The 18,541-nt window shown below is 41.5% G+C and overlaps 1 protein-coding gene across 2 annotated transcripts in view; it reads right to left on the bottom strand.

The window, feature by feature from the left end:
• Positions 1–18,296, bottom strand: part of LOC135488395 (ADP-ribosylation factor-like protein 6-interacting protein 1) — a 79,984-nt gene extending 61,688 nt beyond the window's left edge. For both annotated transcript variants that reach the window (XM_064773002.1, XM_064772995.1), the window contains exons 1-3: positions 18,238–18,296; positions 6,040–6,173; positions 5,406–5,525 (exon numbers count right to left, since the gene is read on the bottom strand). In XM_064773002.1, coding sequence (XP_064629072.1) covers positions 5,406–5,525; positions 6,040–6,173; positions 18,238–18,291 — 308 coding nt within the window. In that variant the 5' untranslated portion in view covers positions 18,292–18,296. The remainder of the gene's footprint in view (positions 1–5,405; positions 5,526–6,039; positions 6,174–18,237) is intronic.
• Between the last annotated feature and the right edge of the window lie 245 nt (positions 18,297–18,541).

Below are 18,541 nucleotides of genomic sequence, written 5' to 3'. Positions count from 1 at the left end.
GCACGCATGGGCCTCTGTCAGTGTTACTTAAAGGGAAAAAAGTACACTACATTTCATCAAAAAAAAGATACAACAAAAGTTTGGATTTGGTACATGTGAAACCAATTTAATCATCATTTTACATTTGTACAGGAGCTGCCAAGTCTGGAAACTTCTTAGGCTTGACGGCCTATTGGCTATCACTAAAGTCTTTTTCTGTTCTGTTGAAATTTCAACTCGGTTCGACTGATGGAGTCTTCTTCATTCCTTTCACGGATGAAAAGACTCTCAGAGGAATCAAAAAAATATATCAGCCTACATATGACGTATGCAGTGAAGATATGCAATGTTTGTGTAAGTGGATTTTGGTTAGGATGTTATTACTATTACTAGCGGAGATACTCATGGCGTGCAGGCTTAGTGTTTGATTTGTGATGAACATAAGTTTTGCAAGTGTAATAGAGCCGGTTCATATTAGTATTCGAGGCTGGAATGTTATGTGCATGGTATATAATTAATAAGTGTGTGTTATGATTTCAGCGTGTTTTCTGTAGAGGCCGTGGGCAGAAAGATAGCAGCCAGGATGAAAGGCCAGCAAAAGCAGATGTGGTGAGCCGCAATGATGGATTGCACCCAACTTTGGAAGGAAGTAAGGTGTTGACGCAGCTTGTGAAGATTGCTCTCAAGCTACCGGGGGCTCGTACATCTAAAGTTGAAGATGTGGTTGTTCGTTATCCATATTCGTTCTGCCAGGTGTGCAGGGCAGCTGGACACGGTTCTGGAAATTGTCAGCAGTTTTGGTACAAGTGAAGACTAGACTTGGGTGTTTTTATGTGTTTGTGGTGATTATGATGGTTGTTATTAAAATTGGAATTGTAGACCTAAAATCTTTTTGTAATGGTGAAGAGTCTTTATATATTGTAAGATTTGAGGGTTTTAATTGTGAATTGATCAGTGGTGAATCGTATAATAAATCTGAAAATATTGTCGATTTTGTGTTGGTTAGTATGTTTATTATAGCTGGGTTGTATTGTTATGTTGGCAATGCGTAGGGCAGGTTGTGACATTATTTTGCTTTTGGGAAGGTAGAAAAAGCATCATGTCTTCACTGCATTACTAAAGTATTGAACTGGAACTGTGAAATTTGCTTTCAGCAAATTTGTGTCCATCACCAGGGGGTGACGAGTTGCTCCACAGCCATTCACACGTGGGTATGGCGATTTTACGAATCTGCTCAACATTGCAAAAGGAAGTAGTGTAGTGATCTCCCTGTCTATTCGCTATACCGTTTCGCGAATGATCTATTTCCGGACATATTCGCTCGCTCCTTTCTCAAAATAACACGCTCATTAATCATTCAAACAGTCAGATGGGCATGATAGTTCATCGATAAGCATTTACAGCTCTTAGTTCTGATTCCTACTTTCAACCGTCACACAGTTCTCCGTTTTCTTCGCTCAACATACTCGACAGCTCGCGGGATCGGCCATGAGGATGACGTTAACATAACGGGGGCGGAGCTCAATACATGCTAATGTATGCGTGATTGACAAAATCCCGGCCTCGCCGGCCGGTGATGTTAAAAATCGGAGCCAAAAAGAGCTTCAAAAGCACCGAAATGATCAGAATCTGGGGCCTATAATCAGCAAAAATCAAATACGTCTGCAAAAGATGATTACGTTATAGAGTTCAGGGCGATGAAAAAAAGCCGTAACATCAATATTCATGGTAATATCGATGACGTCATTGTGGGGATTGCCAAGTATCAGAACTCGACTAAAAATAATCCCTAAAACACCTCAGAAAACACCCTTCAAAACACCTCTGAAACACCACAGAAGACTTCAGACAAGTTGAAGGATGTTTATGTGGTGTTCATGAGGTATCTGCCCATTCCGCCTTAACCTTATTCGCCTTCTCCCATTTAGCCTTCTCCTAACTTGCCTTTTCTCAATTCGCCTTCTACGATTTCGCCATTGTCTTATCTCGCCTTTGTTCCAATTGGCCTTCTTCCTAACTCGCCCTCCTCTCATCTTGCCTCATCCTAGTTTGCCTTTTCTTATTTCGCCTTTGTCCTATTCTGCCTTGGTTCCATCCTGCCTTATCTCATCTTGCCTTTTCTTGATTGACCTTTATGTCAATTCGCCTTCTTCCCATTTTGCCTTCTCCCGTTTCGCCATATCTCACCTCGCCTTTTATCAATCCAAAAGTTGGTTTTGGAGATACATGTAAGCTTACATGTAGATGGTTCAGAAGTTATGAAGATTTGAAAATATTGGTAAATAAGCAACAGCCTTGGGTAGGGTACCAAAACATAATTCGTGGAAACACTCTTATATGAAAGATTGGCCCCACAAACATGGGTAAAACATGGGTAGAAGAGACAAAAGTCTTCTGTAATATGGTATGTAATGTAATATGACTATAATGGCTGAGAAGTTATCTACACTTGTAATTTTGGCAATGTCCACCGGGTTTTGGTTGCGGGTACCCCCGAATGGACCCTAGAAGCCCTTCAACACTGTTGAAGACACTTTCACATGAAAGATTGACTCAACAAACATGGGTAAAGACACCAAGTTTGTTGCAAAGTAGGAAGAAGGCGAAATGGGAAGAAGGCGAAATAATACAAAGGCGGGGCGGGTAAAGGCGAGATAGGATGAAGGCGAATTAGGACAAAGGTAAATTAGGACAAGGTGAAATATGAGAAGGCAGATTAAGACAATGGCAAACTGAGACGAAGGCAAGAATGGATAAGGCAACTTGTGATAAGGCAAGATAAAACAGAGGCAAAATAGCATAAGGCGAAAAATGAAAAGGCGAAAAAAGACAAAGGCGAGATAGAATAAGACGGATTGGGAAGAGGCAAAATTGGAAAAGGCGAAATAGGAGAAGGCGAAATGTATATTTTTTAAAGGCAAAATGGGAAAAGGCGAAAAAAGACAAGGCGAAATGGGCATGAACCGTTCATGAAGTGGTCCGTGGGTTCTTTTGAAACAAAATACCTCTACTGCATACGTCATCTTCAATGCCTTGATAGCCTTGTTGATCTGCTGTGCCTTCAACCACGCTTTGTCATCCATGTTCCTCGGAGGAATAGTCGAAACTGTCACACACGAATTTGGTGCAGCACTTGTAACATGACATACTATTTCATGAAAGCAATATTACAGAGACCATAAAACGCTATTTCAAAACCCTATCAACCTCTTCTTCGAAACAAGCAACTTAATCAAGCAATTTTATACTTGAAGTTGTCTATCCATATGTCTTCCAATGTTTACAATATTTTGCAAAAGTTCAATGATTGCTTCTTCATCATTTGATTTAAAAAGGACTTTACGTCATATAAAACTTATGGCCAAACTTTACTAGCTCCATGTTCCTTCCAAATCAATGCAGGCCTAACACTACCATGATGACTGCTAGCTGGAAAACTTTCATAAATGCGATCACAAATTTCCTTCGTCGAGAATCCGGGCCCGCTTGCAGCACAGTCATTCGTCCCGACCAAAATGAATACGTCAGTAAAAGCACCCCACCGAATCTTTTTACATTTTTCTAACAAAGAAATAGTGTTTAACCCTTGAAAAGCAAACGTAATGTGGTCACTGAATGGGCATCCAAGAGCACTGTTGTCCACATATTTTAGAATCGAAGCAGAAGAAAATCATCGTTCGTTTTGCACAGGTCGCCATTTTCATGATTTTTTACGATAACTCCAGCCGTTTGGAATTCGTTTGAACACAAATGGCAGGATTATATTTCTTTTTCACGGAAACTATTTGAAAGAAAACGAAAAGCGTTTGGAACGCGTTTGCTGACAAATGGCGCAATGCCGTTTTTGATGAAACGAAATCGAAACGCTTTTCTAAACGTTCTTCAAACGAATTTCAAACGCTCTTCAAACGAAGTTCGTTTAGGGTGAAACGAAATTGCGTTCGCTTTCAAACGGGAAATAAACGGTAGGGCCAGCGTTTGACAATCGTTTTACAAATGTTTCAAGATCGTTTGGGTGCGTTTTTATTGTTCACATTTCAAACGAATTTCAAACGATCTTAGATACGTTTCAAACGCGTTTGAAACGAAATCAATTTGGAGACGGCCCCTAACCTATAATATGTTTCATGGTCTCGTCAATGAACTTGTCGTTTGTGTTGTCGAGTGAGTGTCTGTCATGTTCAGGGATCAAAGTTCACTTTTTACCAAGGCTTACCATGCGACCGCATCTCGAAAAACGTGGTCGTATTTTACAATTTTCAGTCGTAAATTATTTTCCCGCCATTTTACACAGTCGGCGAGAATCTAAATCTTGATGAAACATAAAAGTCTATTTGAGCAAATAAAATCTCGAAAATAGTTTTGTATTTCGGCGGTATATAGCATCTTATAGACCGAACCAAAGGCGTACCTCCATAGCCATCCACGGCACTCAAGCAACAATATACATGCAGAAGAGCGAAGCGAGCCACGCCAGCCGCCGGGAATGAACGCTAGGCTGGTCTTGACGGAACTAAATTCACTCGTGACGACATCACTTGCCAAAACGCACAATAGGCCTTCAAGCTCACCGAACATCACGCAAGCCTTCCATGAAAGTAATCCAAAACAAACCAGAGCATTCAAACAGACTCCGCGAGTCTGGAGTCCGTCATCTTACCTCATACATTGTGTTTGCTTAGTATGCGATTCACTTGTCCCCAGTGTTTTTATGATGCATTGCTTTGTTATCTGCCACCCAATACAGTCGCATTTCATGGAGCGAGATTGACCTTATTGGCAGGCAGCCAGAGGAGCTATTAAATAAATTGTGACCGGGATCGTCTCAGAATAGAGGTCGTATAAAGCCGTTTTGCTCAGATCGCACCATGCGAGAGGTGTTTCAATTACGGTCGCATATGTAATTTTCTGGTCGCATATGCAACCAGTTGGTCGGGAACTTTGATCCCGGATGTTTCAAGTGCAGTTGGTTGTTTGGTGGTCGAGCGTTAGGGCGATTTATGCATGCATGTCAGCTACAAAGTCAATAGCTCCAGTAGAATACAAAATGTGTCACCTTCAGCCAATTTACGCTATTGACCTCTGTGACCTTGATTGAAAGGCAGCTCAAATCAAAATCCTGTGTGTTATGTCATGTATCATCATAACTTGTACCTTATTTGTGATGATGGTGCCCTTACATGCATTACATGTAGTCAGGTAGATATTGCACTTTTTGTGGTTTTGATTTTAGCCACCTGGTGGCAAAATCGGACCGACCAAAATTTGGTCTCCCACTCCAAGGTGTCATGGGGAAACATACTAAGTTTCAGGTTGATAGCTCCAGCAGTCAAAAACGTGCCTTGCTAATGGACAGATAATGATGGATGGCATGCCATAAGAAAAGCTCACCTCTCTGGAGGTGAACTAAAAAGACAGTTACTTACCAGTTATCCGAACGGAAAAGATTCGTTGCAACAGTTGGTACAAGATAGTCTATGAGACACACATGGAATCCTATCAAGGAAAACGTGGTCAATACTGAAGGCTCGAGGTACCATATCAATCTACAATGATAAAAAATAATCACTCAATGATTTTAGAACATTTTTACACAAAGCACCTGAGCCAATGATTTTAAAGCCAGTCACCACCAAATTAAGCAGCCAACGTCAGGAATTGTCAGGTATACGTCAGGAAACGTCAGGTATAACTGTTGTGTTGCCGGTCAACTGACTGGCCCTGGGAATATTGACAAATATCCCACAGTAAAAATTTTCTTCAGAAAATTTAAATTCCCTTTTTAAAATGGCTCCCTTAAACAAAAAAAGGTTTTCATGCACTTAAAAATGCTTTTTTTAAAACACCTGTTACATATTTAAAGCTACAGGTATATTTGAGCAGGAAAACCTCAAAGTCTACAAACATGTTGTTTGGAACATTAGCAACAATTATTTTGGTTTTTGGTTGCCTACACATTTTGTGCATCTTTTGTACAAAATATGATAAAAAATAAAATTATCCTGCAAGCCTCCAGCCCTAAAATTTATTTTGGATGAGACAATCAACAATGCAACTTACATGAAAATAAATGATATCGCTCCCACTAGGATGGCAGGGTAATGTGGCTTCTCCCAGGTCAGCATCTTGTTCAAAGGGAGGAGGACCTCCCTCCATCCTTCCAGTTCTTTCTTTATCTTAGATACCAAGTCATTCTGAAAACGAGCAAATTTGCTTTCAAAGACGTAAAACGGGAACACCCTAGAGAATTTATTCCTCAGATTGCCGAGAAACTTATCAGGCCTTCCAGTTTGCAGAGCTTCCCTGTCCTTGGAAAGGAAAATTTATTCAATTAAGTTAGAGAAACTGTGTTCATTACCAGCAATCCCCAACTTTATTATGCCGCTGCTAAATGCAGGCGCTACGATCGAGTTTGACACGTGACCCAATTTAGCCAATCAGAGCGTTCATCGAATAATAAAATATATTTTTAGTACAAGAAATCAATGCCTTGTGTCAGTTTTATGCCTTCAATTTGTGGGTTCACAATTTTGAATGTGTTCCAGCTCATCAAAAGAACAGGATTTTGTCTAGAATCACGGTTTTCCGAGTTTCTCCTTGTCAACACTGTCAGGAACCCCCCCCTATCCTATCTACCTAGCCAACACCCAGACAAAGGTTACCAAATGACAGAGCTGAGAGAGCCCAAACATCTGAGGAATCCATGCAACAGCAAAAGCTTTGGCAAATATGCTGAAGGGAACGATGCAATATAATATTTCGGGCTTGGTCACCCGCCTACCCCCCCCCTGACATGACCCTTCCCAGCCCTAGTGTCCCTAATTGAACCATCCAAAGCTAGGGATCTTATGCCATAAAGTGGACAAATAAAGCAAGAAGTTATCAAAGGGCAGTCATTCTCATATCTTCAAAGATCACTTGAGGTCCAGCTTTTCATGTATGTTGATGTTTGGACATATATTCTCTCCTCAAATCCACTTGGGACGCCAATTTGGACCCCCCTGTGGACATGGAAAAATTTTCAATTTTCCCAATGGCATGTGTTTCAGTACACTCAGTATGATACTGCCATTTGCAGGAGCTATCGGCAAACTAAATATGCAAACTCTATGTGATTCAAAACGGCCACAGAAGTCGGCCAATTTTCATGTTTTCTTAAAATTTACACCAGGAAAAATTGCAATACACGTGGTATTTTCAACCCATATGTGGACATGGAAAAATTTTCACCAATCAACTCAAAATTTGGCCTGAAAATGCCTTGATAGTCATAGAATCACATATGCTATCGGCAACTAGGCTTTAGTTACACAGAAAGCCGTGAGATGTCTCTCACCTCGATCTGCTATAGAAAACGTATGCTTGGCTCTGGAAGGGAGTTTGGCGCATGCGCAGCTAAAAGGTTGGGAATTGCTGGTAATGTGCTGGAGTCTCTTAACGAAACATTGTTGTGTTCATCAGGTAATACGGTTCTTTAAGTATGATCTGCACCAAATATAATAGATAATGATAAGGCCAGGGGCCAATTTGTTCACTGTATAGATAATTAGTAGACAAGTCACAATTCATGCTGGTTAAGAAACATGCTATAACCAAATAAAAATTTTATGCCATTTAATCTCTGCAACCTTGAAAATTAGGTCAAATCAAAAACCAATGTGACATATCTATATAATAATACTGGAAGGGGGACGAATAAAGTCACACTTAGAGGCGTTGGATTGCCTTGAAATTTTGCATGAATTGTGGTGACACCTTACCCTGATGCAACGTCTTGGTTTTGTTCAAAAATATACTTCAGCGGAGCAGTAATGAGGGATTTTTAATCGGACACTGTCAATTCTCTTTACCACTTACAGAAGCCAAGCCATTGCTGTTAAATTATGCAGGGGCTTAATCAATTATCTGCACTCCCTCTGGGGTGAATAACATTACCTTTTGAACAGCTGGCTGTAGGGGGATGATTGGAACAGCCGGTATACCTGCTGACCTGCTGAACCCAGGTTAATGTTATTTTCAATCCACGATTTCGCGGGAAATGAAATTGTAAACAAACGCATGTGTGCAGTTCAAATGTAAACAAAAATGTATTTTTGGTACTTTGGTTGCTGGACTTGGGTTTTCCCGCAGTTAGGAGCTGGGGTCAAATTGATGGTCTATTGTTTATGGGTGCTGTTTTAGTTAGAGCTAGCCCTTGATTATGAAGGAATTTTCAAATGAAGGTGACCATGGTCTGTTTATGTGCTCACCACAGCTTTCAATACTTGATGTATCTGAAGAGGCACTCTGAACTTGGCATGGCCTTATCAAGGAGCTGCTCACGATGCTGAACTTCTAGCTTGCCTTTCGACTAAGTGCCTTGCCCGAGACATTTGGAAGCCGACATGTGAAGGCCTATCTGAGTTCTCCTTCTTCTCCGTATAAAAAGGGGCATATTGCCGACTGAGGAACGAGGCATATTGACATTGCCTCATCATCTCTATCGGACCAATTGATACACTTTTTATGCACACATACAAGACGCCACAGCTAGGTCCGAGTCTGTGGACAAATGGTTGGTTTAATTTGCCTCTTCAATATTGCTCCTTTGATATTGCATTAGATTTTCATTGCAATTCAATCTAATCAAGATATAGCCCATTTGAACCTGCCTGCGCCATGAGTATAATGCTAGTTATGATATAATACAGAATGGTGGTTAGATGTACCCATGATATCAAATTGGTGGCAATCAGGAAAGAAGTAATTGCATTTTTAAGGTTTTCATATTTTGCTCCCTGGTGGCCAAGGGGTGAATCAGTCCCGGAGATCACCTGACTATATACAATGCTATAGGGTACCGAATACGGTACCTGTGTACATTTTTTCCCAACGACCGACAGGTCGGTCTCATGTGATATTTTCATTCCCTTGAGCTGGGATGTTAGTTTATTGCTTGTATTACTTAGCGTGTCTGATGTACTGTAGGGTCAGTTAGAGCATGCCTGGGTAGATGGCGCCTCGGTACCGGACGTTGGCAGTTGTATGCGGGCGCATACATTGTGAAAGTCAGACCCAATTTCACAACCACGTGATCACCCTCGGATCCCGGAATTTTCAAGTTTTGGGATTCAAGAGGTTAACCCTTTAAGGACTAACAGAGTTATAATTTTACCAACCTCACGGACTAACAGAGTTTTGACTTGACAAAAATTATGTGACATCATAAATTCAAAGTGATTTTTGAAGAATAAGCATCAATGCCACAGCCTTGGTGTAATTGAACTTTTTTGAGCATTTTACCTCTAGTTTTTGAAAATGCAATCATCTGGGGGGTATCATGAACTCAAGGTCTGGTATTTCCGCAAAATCCTCATCTCCAGAATCATCGTCCGCCACAAGTTCCCTCAGAACGTCTTCTACAGTCAGATGTCTTGACATTTTGACGTCTTGACGAAGTTGTCCCGCAAAAAAATGATAATTATCGACACTCAGAATCACGCTACAAAGTCGCAATGAATAGCAAACTTGTAGCATATGATCTGGGGAATCCCCTCCGGGTGGTTATAAATAGCAAACTCAAACCATGGAATAAGCGGAACGAAGTATTGTCGGACAGCACAATATCTCGCCGGGCGGCGAGAGTAGTCCAGAACGTTGATTTTTGATCTCTCGCCGCCCGGCGAGAGTAGTCCTTAAAGGGTTAAGAAAGGTGCCATAGTTAAGGCCTAATGACTAATTTTTGTGATTTGACCTCTGTGACCTTGAAAAGTGTAGGTTGAATCAAAATTCGTATGACATATGATGTATCCTTTCTTGGAGTACCTTGGAGAAAAAATATTATAATGAAACGCCCAGGGGCCATTGTGCTCACCTTATAGATGTTAGGTGATTAGGAATTCATCCTGGTAAAGAAACATGCTACGTGTATATAGTATAGGTCAAACCAAAGTTGGTATGACATGTGATGTATCCTTGCTTGGAGTATCTACCATAAAAAAATCATCGAAAACAAGTCACTAATTTAAGCGAGATATTGCACTATTTACCTTTTTTAGTTTTGGCCTCCTGGTGGCCAAGTCGAGAATCAGATCGGATCAAAATTCGGTGTCAGAGGTTACATGCGAGAGGGACTCTTGTGTACTAAATTTCAAGTTCATGGCTGTAGCGGTTAAGAAACGTACCATAGTTACATTCAAACGGCCAATTTACACCATTTGACCTCTGTGACGGTGAAAATTAGGTAAAATCAAAATCCTGTAGGATATATGTGATGTATCCTTGCTAGGACAACTTACCATACAAATATCACCGAAAAACAAGTCACTAATAAGCGAGATACTGCACTTTTTACCTTTTTTAGTTTTGGCCGCCTGGTGGCCAAGACGAAAATCATATTAGACGGAATTTCGGTGCCAGCGGTTATATGACGTAGGGAGCCATGTGTACCAAATTTCAAGTTCATAGCTTTTTTAGCGGTTAAGAAACATGCCATAGGTATACTCAAATGGCCAATTTATCCCATTTGACCTCTGTGACCTTGAAAATTAGGTCAAATCAAAAACTCATGACATTTGGTGCAACCTACCATAAAAATTTTATCGAAAAACGAGTCACTCATCAGAGAGTTATCACACTTTTAATGTTTCTGTAGTAACTTGGGTTCTTAGATGAGGCAGAAATACGAACACCTTACGATAATGGCGGGTTTAACAACAACAACTTTAATTACTAAACATAGATGGCAGCAGTGTACATTACAAGTACTAGAGAGGTTCAGCAAACACTGCAGAAACACTACACCGTCCCCTCCTAATTGAAACGTTATCAAGGGCAACGCTTTATAGCTGTAAATCAACCACAATCAGAACGACAACTGACTCCTAAACTAAAATGGAATTACAACTTGAAACAAGCCAAATATAGCGGCTACGTAAGAATACTATAGAAATGTCCGTCACACACAATGTCTCTTACAAGTTGGTTGTTCTCAAAGACCGAACAATCTTTTAAACAGTTACAGATCAAAAATCTTCTTTGGTTTACGTTCTCTCTGTGAACGCCTCGGAGCAACTACAGCAGAAGGATTACTGATAGGGCCAGGAGTATGATTCTGAATGTCCATACTGGGAGTGTTTTGAGAAACTTGAGGAATAGAGCAAGTTACAGGCATATTACATGTATTACTACTAGTAGGCTTCTCTGGTGACTTCAGCTGGAAAGTCAGAAATGACTGGAACATCCGAGTTCAGAATTTGCTCAGAAGATAGAGACACGGACTTATCTGATACACTGAATGGTAATCTGTTAAGACACAGTTGGTACTCTCGTCTCAGTTGAGGACTGATAATTACAATTCTGACTACATGACCTAATATGTTCTACATGAACCAATTTAGTGATACCACCAACATTCACTCTGTATGTTAAAAGTCCTGCACGTTCAGTAATGGTACCTGGTACCTATCTCTCATTACCATGACCACGGAAATTCTTGATTCTAACTTCCTCTCCAGGCCTAAATTCACGCATTTTCACACCACTCTTGTCATGATCTTTCACCTGTTGAGCCTATTTGTCACTAACAGTTTGTTCTAGGTTAGGTTTCAGTAGAGTGAAACGGTTTCTGATCCGACGTTTGAGAAACAATGTAGCTGGGGACTGTCCTGTAACAGTATGGGGTGTTGATCTATACACGATCAGAAATGAAGCTAGTTTGTGGGACATGGTCAGATTAGAATTCACGCTTGCATCTAAGACCTTCTTAGTCAGTGCTAATTTCACTGTTTGAACACTTCGTTCAGCTGCGCCATTGGAGGCTGGATGATACACTGGGACTAAGTGATTGGACACCATTGTTACGCATAAATTGACGAAACTGTTCTGCGATAAATTGCGGTCCATTATCTGAAACTACCCTCTCAGTCTCAGGTAATCCAAAATAAGCAAAAATTACCCGCAGTTTTTCAATGGTCCTTTCAGCAGTTATTGTTCTCATAGGCAGCGCATCAATCCACCTCGAATAAGAGTCATAGATCACCAGCAGATATTTTCCTTCCTTTTCTGCGAAATCTATGTGTACAAGTTGCCACGGACGTGTAGCCCACTGCCACGGATGCAATGGTGCTTTTGGTGGATTTTTCTGTACAGCACAACACACTGCACAAGATTTTACCATCGCTTCTATGTCACTGTCCAGTCTCGGCCACCACACATAACTTCGAGCAAACGACTTAGAGCGCACAATTCCTAAGTGTTCTTCGTGCAGTTCACCTAAGATACGATTTCTTAACACAGTAGGGACAACCACTCGCATTCCCCACAGAAGAACGTTGTTTTCAACTGACAGTTCAGTACGACGCCGAAAATACGGTTGAAATTTCTCCTCTTTCACTACAGCCAGCCAACCATTGACCACGAAATCGTACACACGAGCTAAGACTGGGTCTTTCCTTGTAGCTGTCACGATGTCCTTAGCCATTAATGGCAACTCGTCCATATACGAAATTGTATAGATCTGTTGATCTACAGATTCAACACTTTTATCAACACGTAAAGGCAAACGAGATAAAGCGTTCCCATGATCCACTGATCTGAGATACTCAATCTCATAGTGATATCCGGACAATATCACAGCCCACCGCTGCATTCTAGCGGCAGCAACAGTTGGAATGCCTGACTTGGGACCTAGAATCGTTGTTAACGGTTTGCTATCAGTCACTAGCGTAAACAATATCCCAAATAAGTATTTGTGAAACTTTTTCACGCCAAACACAATTCCAAAAGCTTCTCTCTCGATCTGTGCATAATTTCGTTCGCTAGACGTTAGCGTTCGCGATGCATAAGCTATAGGTCTCTTGGACTTATCAGAAAACACGTGAGCTATGACTGCACCTACTCCATACGGAGATGCGTCACATGACAGTTTTATCGGCAACTTAGGATCATAGTGAACCAACACGTCAGCACTACGGAGTGCCTCTTTAGTTTTCACTATGGCTTGATCACACTCTTCAGTCCAGCGCCAAGGGACACCCTTTTGTAACAGTCTGTTTAACGGATTGAGTTCAGATGACAGATTCAGTAAAAACCGTGCATAGAATTGAAGCATTCCCAGCCACGATCTGAGTTCAGACTGATTACTTGGAACTGGAGCATTTACGATCGCTTCCACTTTCTCATCTGTTGGCCTGATACCGTCCTGATCACACTGATGTGCCTACAGCCAGCTGTTCAAAAGGTAATGTTATTCACCCCACAGGGAGTGCAGGTAATTGATTAAGCCCCTGCATAACTTAACAGCAATGGCTTGGCTTCTGTGAGTGGTAAGGAGAATTGACAGTGTCCGATTAAAAATCCCTCATTTCTGCTCCGCTGAAGTAAATTTTTTGATAAAACCAAGACGTTGCATCAGGGTAAGGTGTCACCACCATTCATGCAAAATTTCAAGGCGATCCAACGCCTCTAAGTGTGACTTTATTCGTCCCCCTTCTAATATTATTATATAGAAGATTTAGACCAGCGATGACGTCATTTCTGGTGATTCCCTACGTTGTCCAATTTGGCATGCATTAGCGATGTATTTTATCAGTGCTGACAATTGCCGAACAGAATGCCGTAGCTCCGTCAATTTGCAATCAATTTTTATGGGAGTAACATTATTGTGTTGCTTAAAACGTCTACTTTTTACTCATATAAGAATCGTAGTACTAAAAACTAATATGCAAACAGAATCATGCCGATTCACTGCACATACTGTGGGAATTCTCCACTTCAAAATACATCGCGAACAGAGCGTGCACTTCCGATATCGTTTTCACAGAATTGTGGCCAAATTTTCAAGAACTAATTTCTGAAAGTATTCCCTTAAGACCTGATGACTACCCACTGAAAGGAACTAGTGATAATATCGCCTACTTGACTACTTTTTAGCGGAAAATTGGTTACTTGTTGCAAAATCAATCTTCCATCTTTACACTGGTCACAGTGGGTATGCTGAAATATAGCCTGGTTCCCTGGCCAATTCAATGCGCAGAATACAACTGCGCAACTATACGTCATAACCCGGGCTTTTGAATCGTCAAAAAATCTGTCAAATGTGCCTGTAGCGCAAACTGGCAGTGAAAACTAAACTAATTCCATTACAAAATACAAGTCAAAATGAAAAGTTATTAAAAAATATTCGGCCAGATTTGAAAACAATATTTCCTCTGTGGCCCGAGGTATAAAGGAAAGAAGTTTAAACTTCCCGATGACCTCATTCGCCGAATGTAGGTCGGATCGCGCTGATTTTTGGTTTCTGAGTTCCCCTTGGGCTACTCCTAATTTAGCAGCTTCAACAAAGTGCCTAGGTCTTACGGTTACAAAATGCCCAAAATTGACATGGAAGGATGGAAGGACGGACACCATTCCCTTAGTAATATTACCAGCTTCGCTGACTTTGTCAGCTGAGCTAAAAACAAGATTTTTCATAATTTCCATCGTCACCGTTTGCTCTCATGGGCACATCCATCTTGGATTGAGCACAGGAGTGAGTTCAACAATCTACTGTAGTTGGCGTATCATTACTGTCAATTCAGTGTGACCCGTTTAAGACCGAATTGAATGCGCATTCGGCCAAGTGAGACGTGACTGACTTGAAAGCAATTTAACCAAACTGTTTTCCGGGTAAATTCGCCTTCAGTTTGAACACAGTGTTGTTATAGAAAGTTTGTACAGTACATCAATGAAGGGTTTATGAAAAATATCTAACAAACTAGAACTGAGATTTCACAGGAGCACCTGTGAATTCATGACTCCAGGGTTGTTTTGAGGGCGATAACGTAAGAGTTGGTCTTGAGTATGGGAACCTGAAGGTCCGTGAGGCACCTGGGGAGAGAGGACTAGTTGAACGATGGGATCTGTTCATGGAGAATGTTGAGTGGCTTTGTATTCGTGTACTCTTGCTGGTGGTTGAAGTTCAGACTACAGTGGGTGAGTAAGCTATTGGCCTTGATGAATTTTCATGAAAGACGGAGGCAGATTTAGAAAAATACCGTACATGTATTTGTTACTTTATTTGACTACATGTATTACAAATAGATACAGCGAGTTTTCAGGTGAACTATTATACATAAAAGTACAAAACAATTTTTTGGAAGCGTTGGCAATTTTCAGCAGTATAGATGTGTACAAGTAGAGTACATCAATGCAAGGTAAGGGACAGAGCTGCCAACCCCTAGGAGACCTCTCAAAGATTTTTGACACTGAATTTAAGGATTTTGATGGTGTGCTTCTTGAGTCTTTAAGGAATCATGGCAAAATTGCCAATCCTAAATCAGAAATCAATTTTTTAACGTACTTTCAGGGAGTCCTAAAGGACTCAATCTTTGGCTGATAGTTAAGCAGAACTCAATGAAAATCGCCTACTGCTCTTACCTAGGTCTCCAATGAAGATTTTGCAACAAATAAGGAGAAATTGCAACTTTAACCCTTTTCATTCAAAGACGGACTTTTTCCCTGAGTTGAGGAATCCAAGGATTTAGGTGGAATGTGGGTGAAGACTGAATCCTGAAAATCTTGAAGGATTGTCAGCCCTGAAGAAAGCTGACTAAGGTCATAATAGAACAAGTGAAAACAGATCATATCATATTCCTGGGCATAAATTAAAATAGGAGTGCGGGAACAAGGTTTTTTTAGCAGGAGGAAAGCGAGAACATTTTGCGCCGTCGTATTCCGATTTGACTGGTTAGTGGTGAAATCTGCTATTACTTTTGCAAATTAACATATTCGTTTTTCTAGTTCTAACGTTGTCTGAATTAAAGATGCTTTCCCAATGCTTGACTGGTCTGGCAAGAGGCATTGCCAGGAAAACGTGACGTCATTTTGGCCATTCTTCTTACCGCACGCCCTCCCTCTCCGTAAAACTTCCTGTCATGGTGTGAAGTGGGAGGGCGCACAATGGGAACCACACTGCCGCGATGTTAATAGTTTCTGTTTATAGAATTCAGCGGCAGAGATTTTAAGCACGGAAAAAGTAGATTAACTTGGCTAATCTCAATGGATTTTACCCAGGAATGTTTTCAAGGCGAGAGAAACATCTGATTTAAGTACTGCGCTTATTAGGGAGCTCTTAAGCGAGCTTTATGGTTAATGGTCGAATGTGTGTGTGTATACCGTCAACGAAAAAAACTTGACCCGGTTGACCGGAACCAGAAAACCTCCGCGCCCAGGTGACATTTTTGCACGCGAATCATATACGTCAATGCACAGCAATTTACCTGGGGAGAGATTTTCTTTTTCCAAACAATTCAGCGGGACGCGATGATGTTTACGCAGAGTAGCCGCTGTTCGGTTGGAGATTTCGTCAAAACAGGGCCGAATCAAAGTGTGACGATACCCTGGGGCGAATCGAAATGCATTAAACAACAATCTACATAGCTGCCAGAGATTATTTTTCTCTTTCCGCGAAGAAATCGTGCTTTGAACTGGCAAAATTCCGCAAAAGATTTTCAGTCTGCTAACTTTTCCGTTGTACGCATGCGCACCAACATGATCGGTCCAGGGCTGCCCGTTTCGACGACGATTTCGTCAATATCATGGGGTGTGGCAAGATGTCGACGGTCTGGTTCCATTTATAATGCAATAATCTTGAAAGTACATTGGTCTCAATGTCTATTTCCCCGTTTCCATGGCAAAATCCTACCTTGAAACCTGAAACCACTCGTCCACAACACAAGCCATTTCTATTTTCAGAAAGCGCATGCGCACTAACTCAAACGCACGCGCTACCCTCAGGTCTCACTAGCCGGTGTGGAGGCCAGGCCTACCTGCCTCCAAAAATGACGCGACGTCATTTCATGCATACCCCTGTTCCAGCGGCTTTAGACTTGGCAGTACCTTACTCTCACACAAACCTTTACATTTCTGAATAGCTTGTCTCTTGTAGAATACATCCGGCCAAGTTTCAACGTTGTCTAGACAAATCAAGCAATATATCCTGGAGGTTCGACAGCAAACTTGGTCGACTTTGGAGTTTTCTGGTTTGGGTTATATCGGCAAGTTACATAAATCGGAAGAGGTGCCGAGCATTGCGCTGTTTTATATGATTTTTTTTGAGAAGCCAGTGGATTGGTTGCTTTTTGACTACATGGGGATGCGAGTCCAACCTAAGCGTCTCATAAGGCCGAAGGCGTTGTTCCAGCACAAGGGTCTGTCAAGTGCATAGACTGATGTAGCACAATGCATGAGACACCTTGTATAACGCAAATTTGTAAAATTTCACCTCTATGCCTTATATAAACTTCAAGATTAAAGCGAACTGGAACCGCCAAGCCAGTTCGTATGACCTCGTTTTCATTTCCCGCGTATCGGGTGATCAGAACGAGGCATGAATGAAACATGGCGCCTAGCTGTCAATCATTCAAATTCCATAGTAGTGACTACTATGGAATTTACTACGAAAATTCATGAATGAAAGATCGCATGACTCACGTGATTCTCACATGATTCTCAATAATACCAAATTGAACTGCGCATGCTCGGGCACTGGGGGCGGGGCTACAAATCTGAACTCAACTTTCTCGGGCGGTGAAAGTCGAAAAGTTGAATAAATCGCTCGGCGGTTCCAGTTCGCTTTAACACCTGATCACCACTGGCTAGTGAGACCTCAAACTCTTCAGGACAGGGGGTCGGCTAAGGTCTTTTTGAATTCAAATCCTACACTTGGGTCTTGGGATCATTATGCTCATCTCCTGTTGTGTTTAGTTTCCCACATTCTCCTCACCTATTTTCTATACTGCGACAGCGTCTATTGGGTCAACTGCCATGATGGCATCATCCTAACTATATCCCCCCTCTCCCAACCAGCAACTACTCGCCATCATTGACATTGTGTGCTAGCCAACTGCTTCTTCAGTCAACTGCCATGATGGCATCATCCTAACTATATACCCCCCCCCCCCCCCAACCCCAACCCCAACCCCAACCCCCACCACCACCACCCGAGTCTTCTCGCTCGATCACCAGCCCTATTAACGAAGAGCTCCCTATCAAGGCCTGAGCCTTCCTCATATTAGATTTCATGTTAATGCCGAAGATTGGCCTAAAACGTGGACGAAGAGTGCATTGATTATCGAGTGTTGGAGAGGTCACGTGATTGGACGAGAAACCGGAGCGAAAACAATACTGGAGCTGGAGTCATAACAACAGATGCACACACTCAGAACTGACTGTCGAGTGACTGAGTCATCAAAGATAATAGCAATTAATAGGAACATGACGATGTTAAAGGCAGCTTACCTCTTCCTCTGTGTAATTTTTTGGTACCTCTGCCATGTCTGCTGTCTCTGCCATTTTGAGGAAAGTCTGCGAAATGGTCTAGAATTTTTGAATGATCGCCATTTACCAACTAGATCAATATCAATTAATTCGTGCAATATCAAATAATTTGTAGACAGTAGCCACATATACGACGGTATTAGCATGGTGGGTGTAGAAAAATCGAATGTCGACCAGGGATGAAAAGCAGACGACCAGGTCGACTTCCAAGATGTGGCAAGTATGTCCCCAGTATGTCTGGCTAAACCATTCGAGGCGTTTTAAC

The sequence above is a fragment of the Lineus longissimus genome, chromosome 1, assembly GCF_910592395.1.
Source record: "Lineus longissimus chromosome 1, tnLinLong1.2, whole genome shotgun sequence".
NCBI lineage: Eukaryota > Metazoa > Nemertea > Pilidiophora > Heteronemertea > Lineidae > Lineus > Lineus longissimus.
This window is presented reverse-complemented; position numbering and strand designations above follow the sequence as displayed.